This window comes from Dermacentor silvarum, chromosome 1 (assembly GCF_013339745.2).
Source record: "Dermacentor silvarum isolate Dsil-2018 chromosome 1, BIME_Dsil_1.4, whole genome shotgun sequence".
NCBI lineage: Eukaryota > Metazoa > Arthropoda > Arachnida > Ixodida > Ixodidae > Dermacentor > Dermacentor silvarum.
The window spans coordinates 164,123,761-164,149,957 of NC_051154.1; the positions used below are offsets into that span (position 1 = coordinate 164,123,761).

The following is a 26,197-nucleotide window of genomic DNA, read 5'->3' on the forward strand; positions in this document are numbered from 1 at the left end:
TTTCGGTGCTCGAATTATGTAGAGCAGCATTCTGGTTTTCAGAGTAATAGGTCTTTAATTCCATTAGCAACGTACAGCGACAAGGTTAATATTAATCGGGCAAATTCTATAGCTGCAGAAATTTTTGTTAAGCCACATTTAATTACCACGAAAATTAACACTTCGTTCTCTGGAGCTCTTTCTTTTTTTGTTACTTTCGCTTTTATTCTGCTTTGTACGACGTATTGTGACGAAGGAGTCGCTCCAGCCTTAGTGGTGGGGACACATACTGGCATAAGTCCAGCAGCCGACCACGGTAACTTTTCTAGCTCTAAATTTAACAGTACTATTTCTTACCCTGGGAAACTTCGTGTAAGACAAATATAACAATGTGCCGGTGCAGGACTGAAAAGTGAGCGTCACACAGTGTCATCAGTTGCGTCTACCGTACTTTTCTTTCGTGCACGTTGACGGCACGGAAGGCTTAGAGAGCGCCTAAAACAGAGCTGCCTCAAGTTCGGTCAGTGTACACCTGAACAACCCCACCTCATCCATGGCCACGCCACTGGTATTAAAGCAGCTACGGTCACGTACAATATTCGTGAATGGATTGTGTGTACGGCGTCGCAGGTCGGCTGGAGTTTGCGGGTGGCGGCTGGTGCATGAACGACGAGGCGACCACTCACTACACAGCAACGGTGGATGAGATGTCCCTAGGACTGCGCTGGCTCAACGCTACGTTCGGCCATTGCGGCCGCTCGCGCGTCGCCTGGCAGATCGACCCCTTTGGACACGCACGCCAGGAGGCCGCGCTCTTCGCACAGGTACGTGGTCACGTGCATGCCCGCGTAGGCGGTCTGTTCCAAGTTAACTACTCGTTTAACCCTTGTCCGAAATTTCCAAGACACTGCGCGCGTGATATTATATTTCGTTGTTGCAGATTAGCTCACGGCAACACAGGGACGGTGAAACAAAAAGGGGCGCTCTAACGTAAAATGATTCCAAACTGCTTTGATTCCAATTTCCGCAATCAGCCTCCACGATTGGTCAAAACATTTTCGGGCCACTCCCAACTTCGCCTGTCTGTCACGCGACGTCACGGAAACCGCGATAGCTCCCCATCTGATATACCGTGTACACACTGATTACGCATGTTTAAACCGCACAAGAAAAAAATAATCATTGCTGATTCGACGCCTTTTCACCATTAGCCCTCTGCTATTGGTCCAATGTTTTCTTTCTACGCCCACTTCGCCTGTCTGCCACGCGACCTCACATAACCGCGAAAACTCACCACGTCAAAGTGACGTGTACGCGAAAAAAAATGAATTATATGCCGAACAAAACTGAATATATTTCTGAATAGCCACAGACTGCCCCGTTCCGAAAGGAATAGAAGATGGCTGCCCGCCGATTGCTCAGGCCCTCGCTACTCGCACCTGCCGGTGAGCATGTATTTATTTGCGAATGATAAACCTTTTTGCCTGGCAGTAAAACGTTATCGAGCCCTTTCGGCATGCATACGACATCGCTCTGCCAACTCTTCCTTGCTGAGGATCCGTTTTAGCGGCATTCTTATCCTTCCGTTGCACGCCGCCGCGGTTTTCGACCAGCCACCGCAAGCTAAGTAAGGCGAAGCGGACCAATCGGAGAAGCCGGCACCACCCTCTTCATGCGGTTATCTATTTTCACTGTGCTGGCTTGGCCCCATCGAAACTCTCTCCACTAGAGCGTGCTCCTCGCCTCTTGTCAGCCAATTAGATAAGAAAAACAACTGAGTGTAGACAATGTTATTGGTTTTGAAAGTGAACAAAAGTGACCGCCTATAAACGAGGAGAGCGTTTGATTGGGTTGTTCATACAACGCTGTGGGTCACCGCCCGATGCTTGCGTCGGTGGTTACGTAAATTTCACGTCAGGAGTTTGGAATCAAAACAGTTTGGAATCATTTTACGTTATAGCGCCCAAGGACGAAACCGTAAACTTTAATAAGCGTTCGAATTATGCCCTCGTTGGAAGTTGAACGCTTCTTCCGTGTCTATTTAACCTGCCCTGGGCCGGTATTTTGTAGCGATGCCTTTAAAGTAATAATGCCTTTTCGCGCTTATCGCGCTTTGTCAGTGGTCAGAGCGACGGTCCGCTCGCGTTATCAACGGGATCAGCCGGCCGTGAGCGGTGGAAGATAAGACTATTCTAAAATAAGTCATAAGGCATCGCTACAAAATCGCGGCCCTGCTTTCTTTCTTTTCTTTTTTTTTTTTTTGCATTCCCCCCCCCCCCCCCCCCCCTTCCCCCCAAGATAGGGATATCGTGTCCGCTTTTTTTTTTTTTTTTTTTTTTTTCGGAGAACGTGTTCGGAAAGGAAAAAACAGATTGTCGACTCAGGGCAAATAACAGTGTCGATTTGACCCATACTTCCAAATCACTGCAGAGTGCTTTTCTGCTCTTTTTCTTTGTTCTATATACCACACTCATTTCATCTTCTAGATGGGCTTCGACGGCTTGTTCCTGGGTCGCATTCACCTCGATGACAAAGAGTGGCGACAGCACACCAAGCAGATGGAGTTCCTGTGGAAAGCAGACAAGTACATCGGTACGATACCCACTCATGCCATGCATGCGCTGAGCAAAAAAAAAAAAAAAAAAAGAAAAGAAACAAGAAAGAAAGAAAAAATGGAACACACCGACATTACGAGAATTTGTGGTGGCTACGCTGTGCAAGGAGACCTCGCGAGACATAGCCGCCATCGCATTGCGTGTAGCAGCGCCAGCTGGAAAGGACCGCGAACGCAAAACTTTGAAACAAGTTTTTGTCATCAATAACGCCTGAGACCCGCCGTGGTTGCTCAGTGGTTATGGTGTTGGGCTGCTGTGCACGATGTCGGGTGATCGAATCCCGGCCACGGCGGCCGCATTTCGATGGGGATGAAATGCAGAAAACACGCGTGTGCTTAGATTTAGGTGCACGTTAAAGAAGCCCAAGTATTCCAAATTAATCTGGAATCACCCACTATGGCGTGCCTCATAATCAGATGGTGGTTGTGGTACGTAAAACCCCATAATTGAAAAAAATAACGCCTGACATGCTCATCCATGGCGACTGAATACTGGTGGAATGCCAGCTATGGTCAAAAGAATTTAAGAGGCAGATGCGTGTTTATGTGTATGTAGTATGTTATGCTTGGCAAACGTCACCGAATGAAACCGTATACCCACAAAGGAGTTTCATTGAGAGCACTTCGCCTTACGCAGTGGATTAGTGGCGACGGCGCTCTGCTGCTGAACGCGAAATCACCAGTTCTGTTGCCAGCTGTGATACTGCGCTCAGATTGGCTCACAGCGCAAAGACGTCCGTGTTCTATGGCTTTGTTGCACATTTAAAGAGCTCCACATTTCCCTACTTAACGAGAAGTCTTCGTCTACGGTTTCGCTCATCGCTCAGGTGTAGCTTTGGTACGTAAAGTCTCATCAGTTATTATTCGCATCGCCCTTCGCGCGCACAAATCGCTCTATTGTTACACTAATGGGAGCTGCTTGTGTTTGAGAGCAGTTTGTAGTCAATTATTTCATGCTGCGCGCCGGGGTTAGCGTCAGCAGTTACGACTATAGTTACTGACGTTGAGCCAGGACGTGTACAGAAATGATGGTATTCACCGTCCCATGATGCGCAACTATCCTACAACGTACAGGTTACTTGTCGTGATATATCGCTAAAATATTGAAACAAAGCTGGAAGAGGTTAAAATAAGTTTAAAACGTTAGGCACGCAAGTCATTCTGCACACGGGGGGGCATGTGTGTGCTGCTTTTGACCCTTCTTTTTTTTATGACCCACGAGTCACTTGCGCTACGGCCATTTGCAGGCGAGAAAGGAGATATATTCACGGGTGTCCTGCCAAACGTGTACTGGCCGCCAACGGGCTTCTGCTTCGACGTCTGGTGTGTGGACGAGACGCTGGACGTGAGTTGTTCGCTCTTTCTGTTTTTAACTCCGTATTCCTTCAGGAGACACTAACGTCAAGTATTTAATGAGGCTTGACTCCATGATTACGCAGTACGCAGGTGATATGTATTGTGTTTAAGAGCAGCAAACGGAAGCAGTCAATGTGCTGTTGGATTTCGGTTGAGTAACGTTGTTGATTTATTGACAGCGGTAGTAGATGATAATGCCATAATGACTCACAAGTTACCGGAGAAGTCGCGCAGGTGTCGATAGGTTCTCACCGAATGATGATAGGATCTGATAATGCTATCGTATTACAGTATTACAGTCACTCGGGGTGAAGCATCAGGAAAGGGTCCGAGCTGTGTCTTTGTACACAATGTAGATGATCGTTGAAAGCCGAGTTGTTTTGAACATATATGTATTTTATGACGGGGTAATGGAGCCTTACTGACTCACGTATTACACATTTTACATGCTAGGATGGCTTATTTGTTATTTCATAACTAATCTTACAGTTAACTAATAGCTAATATCTAATCAGAACTAATCATAACTAATCTTACGATCTAACCTGACTGGTTGCTTTTTTTTCTGCCCCTCCAGAGGGCACTTTTACGCTTTCGCGTGTTATCCGTTAGTCGCGTTCAAATTCAACTTTTCCTCTTACGCAACGTGAAAGCTATAAAAGAAAAGGCGAGACTGGATCGTTGCGCTGCGAAAACGCTTGTTGAGGTTTAAACTCAATGTTCCTTACGGGTGTCCTATCAAGAAATGAACAGAACCAACCGCGACTAGGTGGTCTGCAAGTGGAACTGTTATAGATTTTCGATGAGGTTGGAAATTTCAACCGTCGTGAACCAGCCTAGCGACAACAAACTTCCACGCGGAGGCATCGTGTTGCAGAGGAGCTAGATTGATCTCGTGTTTACGCCATGTCTGTTGGGATTTTTTTCTGAAGAGAGCTGGAGAGGTGCATTTCGGAACTTGACTTTTTTTTTTTCTGCCATGATCATCTCACTGATACGAAACCTATGAATATCTTGTTTCAGTGGAAGTTTTATCACGGTGCAAAGCTTGTCTGGTGCAGTTTTCTATCGCGAGCTTAGCAACGCGATCGTGTTTAACTCTTGTGCGGCAATCCTTCGTTCGCGACACGCTTTCATCTATAAAACGGAGCAGATATCGAAAAGACATTGCGCTTTTTCCGGCGCTGAGTGATCAATGATGCAACGCAATTTTTTTATTATTCTTTCCTGCCAGGCATACAACGGACACAGGAGAGCGAGGGAGTTTCTTCAGATTGTCGCTAAACAGGTAAGTGGAAACTGTCGTGTTGTCTGAGCTCTCGACCGCGATATTTGGAAATCTGTTCCGATGTTCGCAAGTGTTCCGGTGTTTGCAGGCGGCCAATGATTTTTTCAAGCGTGTGTTAGTATGTAGTTAAAATTATACATACGACAGTAGCTTTTATCGAACTTAGCAGACATTGTTGTGCAGGCAAACGTGCAGCGGTTGCACGTTCAAGCGATGCAAGTTAGTTCACCTAAAAATAATAAAAAATTGTTAAGGTTGTTGTGCTTCATTTAAAAAAATGAGAAAAATGAAAAAAAAAACACGAAAAAAAACCGCTTGACTGATTACCGACAAGTAATTGTCCAGATTGAGCGTGTTTTGCGTGACTTCTGGGTCCGCGGAAGCATAATTAATTACTCCTTATTTCGACTCTCCCCTGCATGCATGTTTTCACAGAAATGTTCGGAATGCAGGAACTCTCAAGAAGCTGAATATCCCCAATACAAAGGCGCACTGTATCGCCTGAATCGCACAGGAAAATGCAGAGTACACCTCTAGATCAGAAATGCGAACCATAAGTTGGCAGAAAATATAATTTTTTCATGCATTCCGTTGTCAAGACTATTTATGTATCAGCTGTACTTGTTCACTGCACTGCAGGAGCTGTACGTTGACGCTGAAGTTGTCAACTTCTTTTTGTTTTACCCTTCTGCCCAGGCCAAGCACTACTCCACGAATCACACCGTAGTGACCATGGGCATGGACTTCCACTATAGGGACGCTTCTAAGTGGTTTCGCAACCTCGACAGCCTCATCCATCACGTCAACGCAGAGGTCAGCCACATTTACTCGCGGGCTCGTTGATGTCGTTACGTTCGTGTTAATCTCGGAGGCAAAACAGATGTTGCATTAAATGCCGCCTCTCTGCGAAACAGACCCGTACGAGAGCTTAGAGCAAAATAGTATCTGAACACCTGTCACCGTCGGTATACGCAAATGGACGCCGTATTTCAAGAGTACAAATCACGACTTCCCCAGTCGGCCTTTTTTTTTAACTCAGATGCCTGGTACACATCATTGCTTTTTCAGGTACCGAAAATAGAAACATCAATCGACGGTCTTCCAATGAAAAGCCACGTTTCGGCATTCGCAGCGAAACAGTTGACATTCCATCCACTATTTAGCAAGTATCGGGGCTCTTTACATGTTTACACGAATGGTTCTGTCGAGAAAGAAGTTGCGACAGCAGCCGATATGCAATACGGGCGTTACAAGAGAAGTACGCTTGTCGTCCGGGATGCACGTAGTCGTGAGCAGCAGCAAAATTAGTGGCAGTGGTCCAAGCCACAGATTTTACAACATATGCGAAATACGAAAAAAAGTGGGCAATTTATACAAACACCTTGTCGGCTTTAGCAAGTCTCGAAAATGTCGACGAAAGCCAACCACACGCATGTATAACTATGCATTCCATACTTAAGTGTCTAACTCGGGCTGCTTAGTAAAAATAAGAAGCGTCATTGTGGTGAGTCCCGGGACATGCTGGCACAACAGTCAATGATTTAGCGGACTCTCTGGCGAAATGGGCCCGTAAATATGCGGAAATTCAACTTTTTTCCTTCATCACCAATGGATACGCGATGCATATTAAAAAGTACTCAAGAAAAAACTTTGTATGGAATGGAATGGAAAATCTTTATTGAGGTCCTTCGGAACGTGCACTAGCACGTAGCGGCCCGCTCCCACGTCGGAACAGAAAGGCCTAGCCTCTCCGCCACGTCGCGGTCCCGTTGGACTGCCCATAGTTGTGCTTCAAAATCCGGACTGCGTAGAGCAGTCTCCCACTTGGACGACGTAACGTCTTCGTCATCCCGTAGCGCGGGGCACCGCCAGAGCATGTGTTCTAAGTTGGCAAAGTCTGAGCAAAGCGCGCATGTACAACTTGAATCTAAACATTTCAAGAACTACCGAGACACTAACTCATCGAGCATGCCTTGGTACACTGTGCCTTAGTCGACTTCGACTTTGTCCGCTTGCAGACGATTGTATATTGTATATATACACCCGTGGTGCTCTGTTTAGGATCAGCTTCCACTAAGTGGGGCGTTTTGCAAATAAATAAAGTCGCAGTTTCTCCCGAAAGGCGAAGCACTAGTGGACAGCTATACGAAGTAAGGATAGTAGTTTTATCGGCCATATCAACTTGTAAACATAGGCATACTAACTAAATTGACAAGCATTGTGTCACGCGCGCACAAGCAAACATGAACGCATCTCACTCGATGCCCGCGGAAACTCGCTGTCAAAACGCTTTAGTGAGTAAGTGCGGCAGCAGCAGCAAGCGAGTTGACCTTCGTCCCGCCGCACGCATCAACGCGAACGAAGCCGCGAAAACACCACAGCGTAGGGAGGAAGGACTCTGCCCCTGCCGCAGATGGCTTCAAGATATATATATATATATATATATATATATATATATATATATATATATATATATACAGCCTCCCGGGCGGGAGCGCACGGCGTAGTACGTGACCTCCCCCCTCCCTACCCTCTCCCCGGAGCCTTGCGACCCGGCGGGCGCTCGGGCGGCGCGGAGTAAACCCCCCCCCCCCCCCCCCCCGCCTCCCTACCCTCCCTTTGGAGCTTTGAGTGCGACTGGAAGACGGAGCGCTTCCTTCCCGCTTCCCGCCCTTGCGTGCGCGAAATTGATCCGCGATCGCCGGCTCACCCTCGCACGCTTTCACTCGCACATAGAGCATGCGATTTTATTGCGCGTGGACTTTATACGGAACCTCACGGCGACGGCGACGCCGATTGCAGAAATGCGCCTGTAGTGTCCATATAATTGATATAGCAATAATAAATAAAATAAATGAATTCAAAACATTTGCTGTAGCACATAACACGTGTGTCATCCCCGCCCTGCTCCTGTGGCAGTGACGACGAAGACGTTCACCCTCTACTCCTTTATTGAGTCATGATTTGAGGCCACAACAACAATAATTGCCCCGGACACGCGTATGAAACGCATATGCGGCAGATAAAACAAGAAATACACGGAATCGATGCGCATGGACCTTTCTCGCCCTTAAAACTGCTCGGCCCTTGGCCACCGAAAACAGCGCAGCAAAAAGCACTGAACGCACTTGCATATTTCCTTGACGACACAAGCATATTAAACGCGTACTCTTGTGCCGAACTTTTGTATTTTACGCGATCTTAGACAATGTATACCCTGCATGGTTTGCCAACGTTTACGATTTGTCCGGGAGACTCCCGAATTTCGGCCAATCCTCCCGATTGTACGGACACGGCCATAAAGCTCCCGAAGTACTGCCCCGCGTCATGTAGCACAGCTGCACCGTAACTACGATTATGCGCTAGGTAGCTACGCGAAGTCGGATTTAAATCCTATCCATTCGTAAGTAAGCGGTGTATGCCTAATTCAGTTCGCTTCAGATCGAATCATGCGTTGGGGCGTGCGCGTGAGGCAAAGGTCTAATATGCGTTGCATAATGGCCGGGTTCTTTCAGTCAGCTTCGCCGTTGTACAGCGCCGTTATGTGGTGAAGCATATCAAGAGTCGAACGGTGCCACTGTCACGGGACGTAGTATGCGTTCCTTAATTATACACGCGCGCACGCGCCATCTCCGGTCGCAGTGCCAAGACGTCTAATAACTGTACTGACCGCCATTAAGAGCCGTTTCTGTCGTTGTGGCGATTCTAGCCCTTGTTGCCGCCCACCTTGCGCGCCCGTAAATGAGACCGTAACGGGGCCTAGTACGCGTTCCTTAATTATACACGCGTGCACGCGCCATCTCTGGTCACACTACGAGCACCGAAACGTCTAATAACTGTAATGGCAGCAACTCAGAGCTGTTTGTGGCGTTGCTGTGACCCAGAAAGAAAATGATAATTTTTTTTGTTCTTCGTTGATTGTCACAAAACAACAACGAAACCTGCAATTATCGCTTCGACTGAATTAAGGCGTGTGAACGCCTCGATCAGCTATAAAATGCGATGTCTGAAAACCGTAGCATGTTCGACTAAAAGCAGCTTCCTCCACTCTGTGATAAACAGGGTGATCATTTTAAGTTTTATGGAATCTTTAAAAATCACCTGCTGCAGATAACATAATTGTAGTCCTTGAGTTGTATTATTCAGAGAGGCGGATATTACTTGTACAAGAAATTGAAACACATATTCAACTAATTAACAAAAATTCGCTAATTAACTTCATAATTAATTATTTTACAGCACATACGGTAATTTACGAATTTTAGCCGGTGAGCTTGCAAGGCGTATCCACTTGTAATCAATTTTCAGAATGACACCAGCTTGCAGATATGCTCCATCAAAATCGCCGTAAAAATGCGCTGTTGTTCCACTTACTATTTAAACAAAACGCAATTTTATGCATTGAAGCACCAAACGAACTGGAACGCCCATGTATTTCGTCCGACACTTTGGGAAATGATATCTCGAAGGTAGTGTCATCCTGGAAATTCATTTCAGCATGCTGATTCATGCTATTATTCATGCTGTCTCAGGAAAGTTACGACGCCTTACGATGGACCCACGCTGGTTGCAGCTCAAGGGAACACTATCCGACCTTCCGCACTTTGTAGTGTGCGTGCATTGATCTATGGCATCGTCCACCACATACAGTTTGCTGTGATGACGCCCTGCTTCCACCAGCTCATTTTAGTATGGGATTTCCTTGCTTCTGCTGCTATATGTTGTCGGCAAGGTGTCGTACATATGACCGACACCGACTGTTTGCTCGGCTATGAAAAATACAAGCCACCTCGTCTGCTCGCTTCAGAAGATACCGAGCTACCTCCAGGCTGTCGGCAAATTCTTACCATCACGTCCGACGTCATCGACCACGGCGATGTGTTAGTGTTACCTTATACGAGTTTTTTTTTTTTTTACAAAAAGAATAGCCATTGTATCAGGCCTAGTTAGATTTAATAATGGTTCGGCGCTTCTCGCCGCAATGAACACAACGCCTGAGAAATTCTCCTTCCTAAAGGCACCACTTTGGCTTGCGTTGGTTATTCAAAGCCTCTCCCTCTGAAATCCCTCCTGCTGGACATTCTCCCTCTGCCTCCGCTCTTGCAGCCATAATTAGCTCCGACTTGACCCCTTCGCAGACGCAACAGTTGCTTGCCTTGTTGAAGAAGCATGAAGCTTCATTGGACGCCCTTTCTTCGACAGTGGGACAGACGACCATCACAGCCCATCGGATTCAGACAGATGGCAGATCCATCGTGCGTCTCCGACCGTATCGCGTGTCTCTAGCCGAGTGGAAAATTATTGAGGAAAACGTCGCCGACATGCTGCAACGTAAGATAATTCACCCCTCTTCTAGCCCTTGGTCGTCTTTTGTGTCGATTACCGAGCGCTCAACAAGATCACGCGCAAGGATGTATACCCCATACCTCGCACTGACGATGCCCCAGATTCCCTGCAAGGTGCCAAGTCCTTCTTCAGTCTCGATCTGCGTTCAGGTTACTGGCAAATCCCGATGCACGAAGACTACAAAGAAAAAACAGCGTTTCCAACCCCAGATGGCCTTTTCGAGTTCAACGCAATTCCCTTCGGTCTCTGCAACGCTCCCGCAACTTTTGAGCGCATGATTGACACCGTTCTGCGTGGCCTGAAGTGGATGACTTGCTTGTGCTATCTGGATGATATTGTTATTTTCTCATCGACCTTTACCCAGCACCTGCAACGTCTGGACGAGGTCCTCACGTGCCTCGTCAACGCTGGTCTTCAGCTGAACACCAAAATTTTTGCAAGCAAGCTTGCAAGCCGTTTTGCAAGGAATTCAATCAAGGTGTTAGGTTAGATTGTGAGCAAGGATGATATTCGTCCTGATCCTGGCAAGATTTTGGCGGTGCTTCGCTTTTCTCGTCCTGAAAAGGCCAATGAACTGCGCAGTTTTCATTGCATCGCTTCCTATTTTCGCTGATTTATACGCGAGTTCGCCTCAATAGCTGCTCCTTTACACAACTTACTTGGTTCTGGTGCTCCCTTCGTGTGGTGTCCGGAATGTGGATATGCCTTTGACCAGCTGAAGGACGCCCTCACATTTCATCATGTCCTTCGTCATTTTGATGAGACTAACCCGCCGTGGTTGCTCAGTGGCTATGGTGTTGGGCTGCTGAGCACGAGGTCGCGGGATCGAATCCCGCCCACGGCGGCCGCATTTCGATGGGGGTGAAATGCGAGAACACCCGTGTACTTAGATTTAGGTGCATGTTAAAGAACCCCAGGTGGTCCAAATTTCCGGAGTCCCCCACTACGGCGTGCCTCATAATCAGATCGTGGTTCAGGCACGTAAAATCCCACAATTTAATAAATAGTGAAATTAAATTTTGATGAGTCTGCACCCACTATTCTTGCACACGGACGCTAGCGGCCCTGTCATTGGTGCTGTCCTACTCCAGCGAAACAACTCTTCGCATGAAAGAGTTGTTGCATATGCCAGTCGCGTACTCACACCTGTCGAGAAGAGCTGTAATATCACCGAGAAGGTGTGCCTAGCTGTCGTTTGGTCCGTACAGAAGTTCCGCCATTATCTTCACGGCCGTCATTTTACCATCGTTACGGGCCATCACGCCTTATACTGGCTTTCTACATTCAACTTGTCTGGACGTCGTGGTCGCTGGATTCTTCATCTGCAAGAATATGACATTGAGATCATCTACAAGTCTGGTAAAAAACACCAAGACGCAGATGGTCTTTCTCGCTGCCCTCTTCATACAGCCACACTCAATGGTTCTGCAACCATCTCCAGCGACGCACTGACTGACGTCTCTTCTACGGTGGTTTTGTCCTTCGCCGCTCTTGACCACCTCACTTCGGACAACCATGAATCATTTTGGTCTCAACAACTCTCCGACTCGTACTGTCGACGTATTAGAGACCGCCTTCATTGAGCTTCGAGCCCGCCCAACGGCCGGCTTCGTCGACAGCAGACACAATTCAATTTGTAAAACTCCGTGCTATACCGCCATGTCCATCATACTGACGGTCGACGCTGGATGCCCGTTCTGCCTCGCTGCCTTCGTGCACGTGTCCTTCAGGCCTTTCATGACGATTTGACTGCTGGCCACCTTGGTATCCAGAAAACTTACGGCCGCATAAGAAGTCGCTTCTATATACTGACCTGGCCTGTCTACCAGTGTGGCGAGAGACGTCGCTTCCTGCGCCTTTTGTCAGCGACGAAAGCGGCGAACATCAGCTCCTGCTGGGCAGCTACTACCAGTCTTGTGTCCCACGGAGCCGTTTGAGGTTGTTGGCATCGATCTTTATGGGCCCCTTCCCATGACTCCCGCCGGTATTCGATGGACAGTGACAGCCGTCGACCACCTGACGCGCTATGCCGAAACAGCTTCTGTGAGTTCTGCCTCTGCTTCCGAAGTTGCTGCCTTCATTCTTCAAGCCATAATCCTGTGTCACGGCGCTCCTCGTGTCCTTCTGAGCGACCGTGCAAGGCTTTCCTTTCATAGCTGGTAGGCGAAGTGCTCAGAGCCTCCGGCACCACCCACAAGACTACTTCGAATGACCATCCTCAGACCAACGGCCTGATTGAGCGGTTTCATCGTACGCTCTCTGACATAATAACCGCTTATATTAACCAGATTACAGAAATTGGGACGAAATTTTGCCATTCGTCACTTTCGCGTATAACACCGCCGTTCAACGCACAACCGGTTACTCGCAATTCTACATTGTTTATGGCCGTTCGCCCAGTTCTTTTCTCGACGTTTCTTTCTTCTCTGGCCCTGTCAGTCCATCTCTATCTTCCTGGGAAGAATATGTTTCCCGCTTCGTCTAGTGTCGCCAGCGTGCCCGCGTGAACACCAAAGCCAGACAACAGGACCGCAAAGATCATTATGACGCATCTCACCGCGTAGTTATCTACCAGATTGGTGATGAAGTGATGAAGTTCACACTCCTGTGTTGTCTGAGAAGTTCCAGTTCCGGTTTATTGGGCCCGGAAAAGACTTCTCCCGTTAATTATTGTGTGACGCCTGCTGCTACGTGCTAGTGCACGTTCCGAACGACCTCCAATAAAGTTTTTCCATTCTATTTTCCATTCCTGCAGCTGCCTCATCTGACCGCCGTTGCCGCTCCTACCGAAGTTGTCCACATTCCTCTTATGAACCCCTTTACGCGGCGTTCCCCTATACCTTTAGGATGCGGCCAGGATGGCCGCTCTCGCGCGGGGCAAATAGTGTGGGCATTTATCATACACGTGTTCCTCATCTGCATATTACCATACGTGCGCCCTTCATCTTCATCGCACGTGTGGGCGCATCATCAGTGTGAACTGTGCCTCGCGGGCCCTTCGCCGTGTCTCTCGGGTTCAATAAAAGCCAGCCCTTACTATGATGTCACAATGTATTTATTTATTTACCTGAAATACCTTACAGGCCACTAGGTGGGGCATTGATTAGGAGGGGGGGGGGGGTATGAAATTAAATAAGCGCACGAGGTGCTCAATGAAACGATCAAGTAGCAAGTCTAGAAACAAAGGTCCCATAAACAAGGAACATCATAATGCAATTCTTAATACGTAATAGTAGATGTTGGAGAAAAAATATGCGAAATTGAACAAAGCAGCAGCATCAACACACAAATAAAGGCTAACATGGAAACACGGAATAAAACAGGAACAGCGTTAGGACAAAAAATACCGGTGCAAGCTGGCACGGAAAGTATGGTGATCAGATATGGAAGCGATGTGCTCGGCAAGATGATTCTAGCGCGCGATGGCGCGAGGCAATGTGGATGAATTAATTGCTTGCGTTCTTCTGAATATACGCTTGAAACTGGAAGTGTTGTCCAGCTGCCGGGACTAATTTTAGAGATTGGGGCCTTGAATACCAAGATGCATTCCACAAATATGCGAGTAGTGCAGGATTGTGTTCACTTGGTCTGGTTGCTACATGGCTTGTTCTGAAACGCTTCATTGTGTCTGATTCTTGCCCTGTGTCTTCCAACATGACGTTCTTCGTTTTTCTTTATATATATATATATATATATATATATATATATATTAGGCATTCCACAACTTTGTTAAAAGTGTTGTAACGCCCTTTCAATGAAATTTTGATCCTTAGCTTTATTTGCACGAAGCTTTCCAGCTTTCCAGGACTGTGTGTATGATATCACTTGCCGTCCCACATTTCTCACAGCTACTGTCATACCTGAAGTCATTTGTGTGGTGCATGTATGTGTTTCATGTTGTGTGCGTGTGTTTCGCTATACAGCAGCCTGCTTCGTGATTGTTGCGGAATACCTTACTGCCATTAAAAGCCAAAATCTTCGTCAGTGTAATTTGTTAGTAACGTGTGCCGTGTCGTAACGTTCTCATACCTAAACCGGAAGCGTTCGACGATGTGCCTTATAAATGCCAGTTATCGGTTTTCGTGCGCAGCAAGCGAACGGAAGCCGCGTGCACGCCTTCTACTCGACTCCCGCCTGCTACCTGAAGGCGCTGCACGAAAGCGGCCTGCGGTGGCCCGAGTTCTCGGACGACTTCTTCCCGTACGCCGACCAGGATCACGCCTACTGGACCGGCTACTACACGAGCCGGCCAAACTTCAAGTACTTCGCGCGCCACGCCAACGGTATTCTCCAGGTATGCGCACGGGCACATAGATAATGATGGTGATGATGAAGCTTTATTTAAATATGGATGACTCATCGGCCTAATAAGGGTATTGGGGTTGGGGAATCAGGAGATGTCGACAGGGTCAGCTACCGAGAAATGCTCCTCCGCACGACAGAGAAGCATAATGACTGTTCTCACGCATGCATTAGGGGCTACTCGCTTATATTATAAGAAATTTTTTCCAAGCTTTGGGAGTCACGCTGTTTCTCGGGACATGCTTGTCCGTGTGGGGGCGTTCACCTTTCACATCTTCATTTAGGCTCATTTCTTTCATCCTGATCAAACGAGCACGGCGCGCGGCTCCGCTAAGTGCGCGCGTGCTCCTTCACACTTCCTTTGTTGACAGGCGTGCAAGCAGCTCAAGGTCATCGGGCAGCTTGACGACAGCGCGGACGTCGACACTCTTGGTGAGAGGCAGATCATCCCTTTACGCGGATTGTTCAGCCAACGCAACTGCACTGTTCTTTTGACCAAAGTTCTGCTCCCCGTGCTTTTGGTCTCATTTACCGAGCCATTCACATTTCAAACTTCAGGACCCGTATTCACAAAACGCTCTCACGGTAGAATTGTTTGTAAGAGAAAATCCAACCAATCCTGATGCCGTACGTATTATTAGCGAAGCCTACCGGCCAATGGCAAGGAACATTTATGAACCAAGAGAGAAAGAGACCGAGAGAGGAAAGGCGGGGAGGTTAACCAGAAGCGAGTTTTCGGTTTGCTACCCTACACTGAGGCGGAAAAGCGTTGTGAATGCAAGGGAGCTATAACGTCAACCTATTCCAATCTGTTTCCTTTCCAATTTATTCGTGAGCCCTTCGCGATTGGTCAAACGTTTTTAATGCCACGTCCTCATCGCCTGTCTGTAACGAAACGTCACGAAATCCACGAAAACTTCTCACCCCAAGAAGACGAGTACACACGAATTATGCTTAATTAAGCCGAAGAACAGAAAAAATCATTTCTTTCTGATTTTACACCGCTGCCACCATTAGCCTTCCCCGATTTGAGAAAATGTTTTTGGGCCACGCTTACATCGCTTGTCTATCACGCGACGCCACTACACCGCGGAAACTCACCCCGTCAAAGTGAGGTGTACGTACTCAATATTCATTATTATGCCGAAAAAATTTGAATTTTTTTAATAGCCGAAGACTGCCCCGTTCTGAAAGGAATAGAAGATGGTTGTCCACCAATCGCTCCGGCCCTAGCTACTCGGAGTTGCAGGCGAGAACTGATTTCCTAGCGCATATTAAAAATTTTGCGTGCACGTATAACGTCGTTTAGCCCTTTCGACTCGTATACGACATCTCTCTGCCATATCTCCTTCATTGAGCATCCATTTGCCGACATTTTAACACCCCGTTGCACAATGCCGTGATCGTCGACTAGTCATCGCAAAATATTTTCACTGCGCAAGCTCGGCATCGCCGAAACCATCTCCACTTCTGCATGTTCCTCGCCTCTTATCAGCCGATTCGATAAGAAGAACCAGTCTAGGGCCGCGATTTTGTAGCGATGACTTATGACTTATTCTTATCATCCACCGCTCATGGCCGGCTGATCCCGTTGATAACGCGAGCGGACCGTCGCTCTGACCACTAACAAAGCGCGATAAGCGCAAAAAGGCATTAGCACCGGAAAGGCATCGCTACAAAATACCGGCCTAGGTAGGCAATGCTATTCGCTTTGAAAGCAAACAAATGTAGTCCGCTGTAAACGAGGAATGCGTTTGATTGGGCTGTTGAAACAACCTTCCGGGTCACCGCCCGATGCTTGCGTCGGCGGTTGCGTAAATTTGACGTTAGGAGATTGGTACAAAATCACAATGGAATAACTTTACGTTATAGGGTCCCAGCTTCAGGGTCCGTATTCACAGAAAGCCGTTACGCTTGAATTGTTCGTAAGAGCAAATAGCAGCCAATCCTGATGCTGGACACATTATTAACGAAGACAGCTGGCCAATGACAAAGAGCATTTATTCACAATAGCCTGTATTCACTACAATCTCTTATGCTTGAACCGTTCGTGAGAGAAAATCCTAGCTAATCCTGATGCCGGACATACCATTAGCAAAGGCGGCCGCCCAATGCCAAATAGCAGTTACGAACGAAAAGCTTTGTGGATTCGGTCCCAGTTCATGATATCTGCAGCCCGACTGTGGTGACGATGTGCACCTCCGGATGAAGCGGCATCTCGCGTTCCTTTATTTTCATCACTTAACCCTTTTTTACCTGCGTAGGGTAGCAAACCGAACGTGTGTCTGGCTGGCCTTCCTGCCTTTCCTCCCGCGAATACACGCAGAATTGCCGCGCGACTGGCCGCTCGAGGCATTTTGCGTGTATTCGCGGGCTTATTTCACTCTCGGAAAAACGCATTTATGTAGCACGTATTGAGCAACAGAGAGCTGTATCGGGAGTTTTTCATGTTGCTCTACAACTTTCTCATTGACACTTTGATAATTATAAGTAGAGACCGGATTTTAGGCAAATGCCTTTTTTGTTCTTTGCGCTCCTGTCGCCCCACTTTGTATATGAGCATGAATTAGAGGTTAAGAAGGGCTTTTATAGTGTTTTTATAGTGCCTATAAATGCCTATTTTGGCGTTTGTGCCTAAATGCCTATAAAGGCCTATAAATGCCTATTTTCAATATCGGCGCCTATATTAAAACTACTTAGCCTCAAGTTTCGCTTTCGAGTGCGGTTAGATACCGTTATTCATGTTATTCGGCAACATTGACTGTGCGGAACTCTATGGGGTTCAACCTAGTCATTTAGTTCAACGAACTCCTGGAAAACAACTGCTAGCAGCATTGAAATGGGACGCGCCGGCCAGCATACGCCGCCGCGCTGACATTGCGCGAGCGGTTGGGGAATGCGAAACCGCGGAGAGCCGTCAGGGGAAAGGAGAGTGAAGAGCAAAAGAAGAAAGAAAAATGTGATGTGCACGCGGCTTTTGTTTCGTTTCTAATTTACTTTTTAAGGTGTTCACCACCGTAGGACGTTCCTTCTCAGCGTATGAGATCATTCTCAGTGACAAGAGGCACAATTTAAATAAAAAAATCTAGAGATGGTGGTAGTTTGTTATTGTTTCCACAATCTTCACAGTGATTCTTAGACCACGTTCCGCGTGCTCTCCAAACAGATTTCTTCAAACACTTCAAATGGGCGGAAGTGTATTTGGCAGTGTTGGGACGTCTTGCCTGTACAATTCGGGTAATATCATTGTATATGAGAAAATTGCCAAGAGTTGTACCTAACAGTCCTCATGTAAGAACGTGCTAATTTCTTAATAAATCGTAGTCTCTCTTGCATTTGTTATTTGTCTGTATTTGTTGTGTCTTAATGTAATTGCGTCCGGCAGACATAAAGTATTGCTTTTTTAATCAGTATTCCCAGCTTTCCAGTATTCTTTTTCATGCCTGTTTCATTCACTACATGCGACGCTCGAGTACAGTGGCCATAGAACATGAATATGAGCAGTGTGCTTATTGAATTAAGCCAATTGATCGTCATTAGTTCAGCAGTGTTATAGGACAATTGCACGGCTATGTTCAACTGTTGGCGCCTTTGTGCCATCGTAGACAATAACATTTCTTGTTTTCCTATCGTAGATATAGGCCGCGCACGTCTTGGCTTGAAATTATGTGTATTTATGTAAATTTTTATTGTGCCTATATTTACGACGTTGGAGGCCTAAAACGTTGTTTTGCCTGCCTATTTTTGGCGCCTAAAACGCGCTTTTTAATGCCTAAAAATCCGGCCTCTAATTATAAGACAGTACTTCTCGAGTTAGATAATTAATTACAATCAATTAACTAAATCTCAGTAACGAAAAAAATACTGGCGGCTACTCCACTGTACTGGAAACAATACGCACTAGGTTTGCTTCGCGTAACGCCATTTCTCTCTCTCTCTCTTTTTTAAATCGTGCTGCGTGATAGCTGGGACGCCCTGTATACACTTCGTGGTTGCATATGATGATTCCTCCTGTTTGTATTGCCATAGAATTTCCTTGTACACTCTGAGCGAGAATAACTCTACCTTAAAGAAAGCATTTGCTTTATTTTTGTGTTCCATATGTGCCCAATGTTTCTTTTCTTTTTACTTACGTGATATAGCTGCTGTGCTCAGCTGGAGCACGGGATCTCGTCAGGAGGTTAACGCCTCTTTTAGCCCAGGCCCGCGTGCAACGCCATGTCTTGTCCGAGGAAATAAATAGAATAAAATATAAATAATAGGACGAATAGCGGCATTCGTCCACTTTCTATATTCAAAACGTGTCCGATGGTCACTAAACGCGTTAATGCAGAACCAATTCCACCGCGAAACTAAGCAAAATGATCCCATTTACTAAACTACGTACTTTAACAGCACAAGCCTGATGTCATTCTTTTCTCTTGTGCAGCAAAGGCCGTGGCTGTGTTACAGCACCATGACGCAATATCGTAAGTGTAGCATGTGTCCAGCCAGACCTTCGCCTTTCTTTGAAGCTATCGCATGCAAGTGGCAGATGCAGTTTGTGATTAAGTGTACTTTAATTGTTCCTTTCTGTAATCGAGTCTTTCATTGTTGTTGCTACCCGCCGTGGTTGCTTAGTGGCTATGGTGTTGGGCTGCTAAGCACGAGGTCGTGGGATCAAATCCCGGCCACGGCGGCAGCAATTCGATGGGGGCGAAATGCAAAAACGCCCGTGTACTAAGATTAAGGTGCACGTTAAAGAACCATACGTTGTCAAAATTATTGCGGAGCCCACCCACCACGGCGTGCGTCATAATCAGATCGTGGCTTTGGTACGTAGAACCTCATATTTTAATTTGCTGTTGCTGATTTTTTTTCAAAGTTACGTAGGTGCAGCTGCATGCAGGTACTTCGCCACATGGTTGCTTTATCTAGTTTTCCATGTACTGTCGTTTAGCAAGTTATAGCTGTTAACGATCTCGGCCATATATATACACACACACATAAAATGGCAGAAATCTTTATTGATTCTGAGTGAGCGAATTAATATGTGAAATTGAATTCGCAACTACCTCCACATTAGCTACGAAGCGGGTGGGACATAAATGTATATATGTTCAGAGAAGAAAAAGCTCTTATTTGCTGCGGTACCTGAATCAGCTAATATACAGGATGATCAAAGTTAAGCTGACAGGTTTTTTTTTTAATTAGGCACTGGACGTGTACGTGAAGACCACCTCTACAGTAGGGTTATGTGGCGAGGGGAACACAAAGTGAGATGATAACTAACGCCGTTAGCAGTGCAATTAAGAAAAATTGAATAATTAACTTTTTTTACTGGCTGAAGTAAGCAGGCACGTTTGTATTGAAACGTTAGAGGCAGTCGTGTTTCTACAGAGTTCCACTTGGCAGAATTGTTCTAGCGTATCCGTGCTTTGAGATATCGAACTGCGAAGTTTAATTGCCGTTCACATGATTACGCATGCAAGGCAGTGACGACCGGCGCAAAGCTCCTCCGTTATTTGACGCGCCTTTTGCGCACGGCGTCTAGTCTGCCAACGGGGAGGAGGCATAGGCAAAAGCGTTTACTGCCCCCCTTTCACTCTCGGCTGACATATTTCCAAAGTGCACAAGTCCGAACTGCTATCAAAGCACGGAACCGCACAGCGTGTAACGATGGTAGCTTTTGGCATACCGAGATAAGGGAGCTTTTCGCCAGTCGCCACTGTCTTGCATGCGTAATCATGCCAACGGCAATTCAACTTCGCAGTTCGATATCTCAAAGCACGGTACGCTAGAAGAATTCTGCCAAGTGGAGCTCTGTAGAAACACGACTGCCTCTAACTTTTCAATACAAACCTGACTTACTGCAGCCAGTAAAAAGTTAATTATTCAATTTTTGTTAATTGCACTGCTAACAGTGATAATTATCATCTCACTTTATGTCCCCCTCGTCATATAACCCTACTGTAGAGGTCCTTTTCACGTACGTCTCAGTGCCTAATTATAAAAAAAATCTGTCAACCTAACCTTGATCGCCCCGTACGATGCGCAAGCATACTTGTGCATGCAGTAAAACAAAAGCTGCTTTTTTCTTTCTTTTTTTTTTTACATCGAACTTAGATTTATACTATACTGAGCACGATATAATTGAATTCATGCTATGGTCGGCACTATGGAGTATAAAACTGTAGTTTTTTTTCCCTTTTTTTCGTTTTTTTTTTCACATTCGTTTGTGCTTCAAGAAAAACATTTGCTTTTGTGCCTTGCATAAGCATTTCTATGCAGTTTGTCTCATAAAAGCGAACCTCGTTTATTCTGAACCGGCGTTCACCGCAGGGGCACTCAGAAGCAGCATGTGGCTGAGGACTACGTATACATGACTGAGATAGGAATCAAACAATGTGAGGTACGTAAAGTGCATCTTTTCATCATCCATTTGTGCAAGGTACATGTGTACCTGTGCAGAGTACATTTATGCTGCTCTTATTTGTACGCTTGTTCTACGTAGCCCATCGAGTGTAATACATAGAAGGGAAAATCGTGTCAGTGTGCCCAGCACATGACGCTGGGAGCTTACGCTATTGGTAGCGGTGACATTGTTGATATGACTATGCGTGGCAGAACTTACAGATAAAGGGCAGTTACAAAGCTCAATTGCTCATACGTCGGCGCGGTGACATTCAGTATCTCATTTGCATGGTTGCAGAACGCAGCTAAATCTGCGTTATTGGTTTTAGTGTAGACAGTATACAGTGGTTCTTTAATGTTTATCGAAGCAGACTTTCAAGTTCTCTGGCTCCTCCAGCTAGCACTACAAAAAAAATAATAATAATGTATCCAGGACGCCATTTAAACCATTGCTGTTATCTCTCTCTCTTTCTCTTCCCTTGTATAAATGTATTAAAATTTCTAGCCTACAGTAGTATTCAGTTCGCTCGCGACGTCTGCTTAATTTCGAAAAGAAACGTTACGTAATTCGATCATACGGTTGCTTAATAGAACGTTTAATTCAAAAGGCATGAGGAGGAGCAAATACGCTGTAGCTCTTTCGCAATTCTTTTTAATTTCTTTACCAACTTCTTATTTAGCCGTGAGTTCCTCCGTGTGCGTAGTTCGAGTCTTGCCGAGCTGGCCGGAAGAACGTTGCAGGTCAGCGATGTGTGTGAAAAGGAATCGTACCATACCTCAAAGCAATTGCCGCTGCGTACTTTCGCAGGACGTATTCAACAAGGCTTACCGGCGAATGCTGCTACGGAACGCTGCCGGGACCGCCTTCCAGTCCGACATCTGCTTGACTTTCTGCCCGCTTCTCAACATCAGCAGCTGCGAAATCACGGAAACAGCCGACGAAGTGAGTCGCAGACTCTGACCTCCGTAGAAGGTGTCCTCCGTTTAAAAATGAAAAGTACGGCTCGAGGCGGTCTCGTCACAGGCGGGCGTATCATCTTCTGGTGGCCTAACTGTCGCCAGTATCTCCCGGCTATTGTGCTATGGTAAATGTAGAAGCGCCAGAGACGTCCACGCATGGTCTGAACTGCAGATCAGTACTTGCAAGTTGCAGCCTCACTACTACAGTGTCTCAGAGAACCCTGTAGCTGCCGTCGTGAATAGCCCAGTAACTATAAAGCTGCCACGGCCAAGAATTTCGTTCGTAGCCATGGCCGAAGAGGGCCAAACTCCGCAGGAGACATAGTCGGCATGATCAGCGTATTTTGTCGTGGTTTCTAGAAAAAAATAAGCTTGCATTTCGTGAGTGACGTTTTGCGCTGTAAACATGAAAAACATTGTTGTCCGCTGATCGGGCCCAATCAAGGCGTGCGAAGGAAGCATTGACAGCCGAAACTTCGGAGGGCAGTTCAGTGTCAGGTGCACATGAACGCATGTGAGACATACAGTACATAATCTTCGTGCATGTGACTGTCTCGCTGTTTTCAGCTCATCGCAGGCTAATCGCATTTAGATCATGGTGTGTATTTTTCTTTGTTTGTTTGTTTGTTTGTTTGTTTGTTTGTTTGTTTGTTTGTTTGTTTGTTTGTTTGTTTGTTTGTTTCACTGTGATCTCTTGTCTATAGTCCGCATGTCTTGACGTTCCGTAATCTGTACATGTTTCTGTGGTTGCAGGATGCGCGGGAAGCTATGGGAATACGGGAATAGCGACGATATCGAGCAGAGTGTCGTGAATTTTTTAAACGTCCTTGATGGCCGTGGAGTTACGGTTATCCAAGAAAACATAGGCCGCGATTTATACGCACGTTTTACTGAGCTTTACTGAGATTTTACGGCAGCTAGCTGGCTTAATCTAATTAGCACTTGTGTTCTTGCTTTTGCTGGTTATTTGAAGTAATATTTATCGTGCTTTTATTCTACTGAGTGGCTGTGGCAGGTTGTCACGCGAAGTTTAAGGCAACGCTTACGAATGGGCGTGGTGAGCCTCGGAGACCTTGTTCCCCACTTTTCTACATACATGTGTGAAAATTCATTTTAAAAATTATTTTAATAGATCAAGAAACAAACAGAGCACATCATACTTGGCGACGGTACTTCCCGGTGTGGCCGGCTTTTTTTTTTTTTTTTTTTTTTTTTGCGCTGTGGGCATTTTAGATTCAGCTTTCTTTCTTTTTCCCGCACTCTCCCTCGCAAACATGCAATCATTTCTGTGAACGGCAGCTTGTTTAATTCTGGCTATTCAAAGTCACTTGCGAACGTTTTAAAATGGCGCGGCAAAACACACTGATCGCGCTATGCTCCATGCATTTCTCCTCCGAAGTGTCATATGCTTTACATGCAACACACGAAGAACTCGTCACTGGTGGCGCTGTACGACCGGCGCTCTGTGCCTACATGCCCTGCCAAGGTCGCCATTGACTACACTTTTGTATTCTTGACGTTCTTGCGCAGAGCTTAAAAGCAAAGTGAATGCTGGGGAATTTGCAGCTTCAGCGCAATGGTCTCTTACTGATTGTATTTTAAATTACCTCTGAGATGAGCGATTTCGTAAGCATAGAGTAAACCAGACGTAACCTTTGAAGTAACGAAATAGTGAGGGCATACCAATTAGCCCGCTCTCAAGACTTGCTTTGAAATAAGCTTATGAAATGAAGCGCCCTGATTCATTTGCGCTTACACATCGATGTGCATCTGCGAATCTCTTCGCACTCTGTGACAGCTGCCCATTCGCCTCCTTTTACATATCTTCGCAGTTCTTTGTCTTCGTCTACAACCCGCTATCTACGCCTGTCCAAACGTACGCGAGGCTGCCGGTTACGGGCGACGGCTACGAAGTGAAAGAGCTACCGGGACAGGTCATCGAGGCGCAGGTAAGGGCTGAACTACCTGTGTTAATGATAACAAGTCATGTGTTGTAAGAGAAGCGCACATTTGCTACGTTTACGCACATCGAGTTCCGACGTCACGCACAAGTTGCGAACATGCAAGCAACGTTCGCTGCGCCATGTGGTGTAACAACGCCCTCTCCCAGCCATCCCAGCATCATATATTTCTTTCACACGTGTCCACACTCGTAATATAGTTGCCTAACTTAGGGAACCTTCATACGCGGACGCACGCCGTGGGGGGGGCACATGCGCAGGGGGCGTGAGAGCGATGTGTGTGAGCACTCCGTAGCCCAACTTTTTTATTATTTTTTTTTTTGCACAACACCGAACGTCAAAACGCAATTGCATGGCAATTCACATTTGCTGTTTGCGCCTTGACTTTAATAAGTGCCTGTTTTCATTTCGCGAACGATTACGCAGGCAATATTGCCGTTAAGCTTTTGAAACGAACGGGATTCTTCGAAACGTTTTCGTTCTTCGGATGTGTCGTTTCAGACGAACTTGGACTGTATCTTTCAAGCTGATTGGAAGATGTAAACTCAGTCATCAGGGTGCAAGTATGCAGCCGTTGTGTGAGCGACAGGCCTCAAGCATAAATCGATAGCTAAATCTGCATGATCGGCCATTCTACGTGACCGAAAGCACGTGAGGACGTGGTGTAACGATGAAACACCGCAGCAAGGCTCATGTCTTAAGTGCATTAGTTTATATATTATTAATTTAATATATCTTCATTTATTTTGATAACGTGACCATCCGAGACACAGACATCGCCGCGACTGCATTCCTTAATAGGCATTCAGCCGTAAAATTTTTGTAGCGTCGGAAATAAAGAGAGCAATGAAAAAACAAAAATCTGGCCAGAAAGTTCCCGCTGCCACTTGAGGTGTCTGGAAAAAAAAACGATTTTTCTTTCTTTTTTTCTTCTTTCTTTTTGTGACGAATATACTTTGCGGAGGTGCCGTCCCGTGGCAGGATACGGCGCAGCGTGTATCTACAGAACATAACATTGTGGTTACTGTGTCTTCACGGCGAGTGGTGGCCTCCTTCTTGCGCAGCTCGTGCCGGTGCAGCGGAAGGTGCTCCGCATCCCCGAGCGGAAGACGTCCACCGCGACATCGGAGATTGTATTTCCGATGCAGCTGCCGCCCATGGGCGTCACCACCTACCAGCTGCGGAAATACGAAGGCGAGGGCGTGTTCATCTACACCACGCTTTCTTTGTCTTTTTTTTTTTGTTGTTATGTTTGTCCCGAATGTATTTTACTGCCAACAAGCAACGAGTCATTTGCCGAGGAAACTGCCCCGGCATTTCTTTCTTTTTTTTTTTTTGCAATATTTTTGTCTGTGCCTATTGAACTCGAGGCAAGCTGTAGGCTCTGATGTTGGAGTGAGCTGGAAATCAACCCGCGCAGTCTCGTATTTACTATCAGGAACTCTTCTGTTGCTGGTACACTTTACTTATGGAGCTCAGTGGATGTGCAAACCGCGAAAATATTTGGATGAAAGCTTTGGGAGTAAAGAGTAGTTAAATTAGTATGCCAGCCTTATTGGATGGAGAACTTACGTGGAAAAGTAAGGAATGCGAAGAACAAATACGAAGTCAAATGATGATAATCACAACGAGCTAGCTTTTTGAGGTGCAAGCAAGCGACTTTTCTTCAATATCGCACATTTCGACATCACGGCTGAGCTCTTGTTCGAGCATCTGTGACTCGATTTGAAAGTGCGGTAATTTATTGAAAATTCGCAAATATTCACCCGTGCGTCAAAAAACGGCATTGTGCTGCCAGCCTGCATACAGCTGCAAACTTATACAAATTGCGAGGAGAATTGGACGAAATGCGGAGGCTCGCCAAGTGAGGTGAGCTACAAAAGGTTTCCGAACAAAAATCTCCAAAAGCCGCAAAGTGATAGCGAAATGTACCAGAAAGTCAGAGACCGAAACGACTAGTCTGCTGTGCACAACTCATCGACATCCTGCTCAGTCGTT

General features: G+C 46.3%; 1 protein-coding gene across 2 annotated transcripts in view; it reads left to right on the forward strand.

The window, feature by feature from the left end:
- Nucleotides 1-26,197, forward strand: part of LOC119436344 (lysosomal alpha-mannosidase) — a 615,486-nt gene that overhangs the window by 552,567 nt on the left and 36,722 nt on the right. For both annotated transcript variants that reach the window (XM_049657027.1, XM_049657033.1), the window contains exons 5-16: nt 610-803; nt 2,466-2,571; nt 3,841-3,938; nt 5,184-5,237; nt 5,934-6,050; nt 14,674-14,877; nt 15,257-15,317; nt 19,315-19,354; nt 21,207-21,276; nt 22,087-22,221; nt 24,071-24,187; nt 25,264-25,393. In XM_049657027.1, coding sequence (XP_049512984.1) covers nt 610-803; nt 2,466-2,571; nt 3,841-3,938; nt 5,184-5,237; nt 5,934-6,050; nt 14,674-14,877; nt 15,257-15,317; nt 19,315-19,354; nt 21,207-21,276; nt 22,087-22,221; nt 24,071-24,187; nt 25,264-25,393 — 1,326 coding nt within the window. The remainder of the gene's footprint in view (nt 1-609; nt 804-2,465; nt 2,572-3,840; nt 3,939-5,183; nt 5,238-5,933; nt 6,051-14,673; nt 14,878-15,256; nt 15,318-19,314; nt 19,355-21,206; nt 21,277-22,086; nt 22,222-24,070; nt 24,188-25,263; nt 25,394-26,197) is intronic.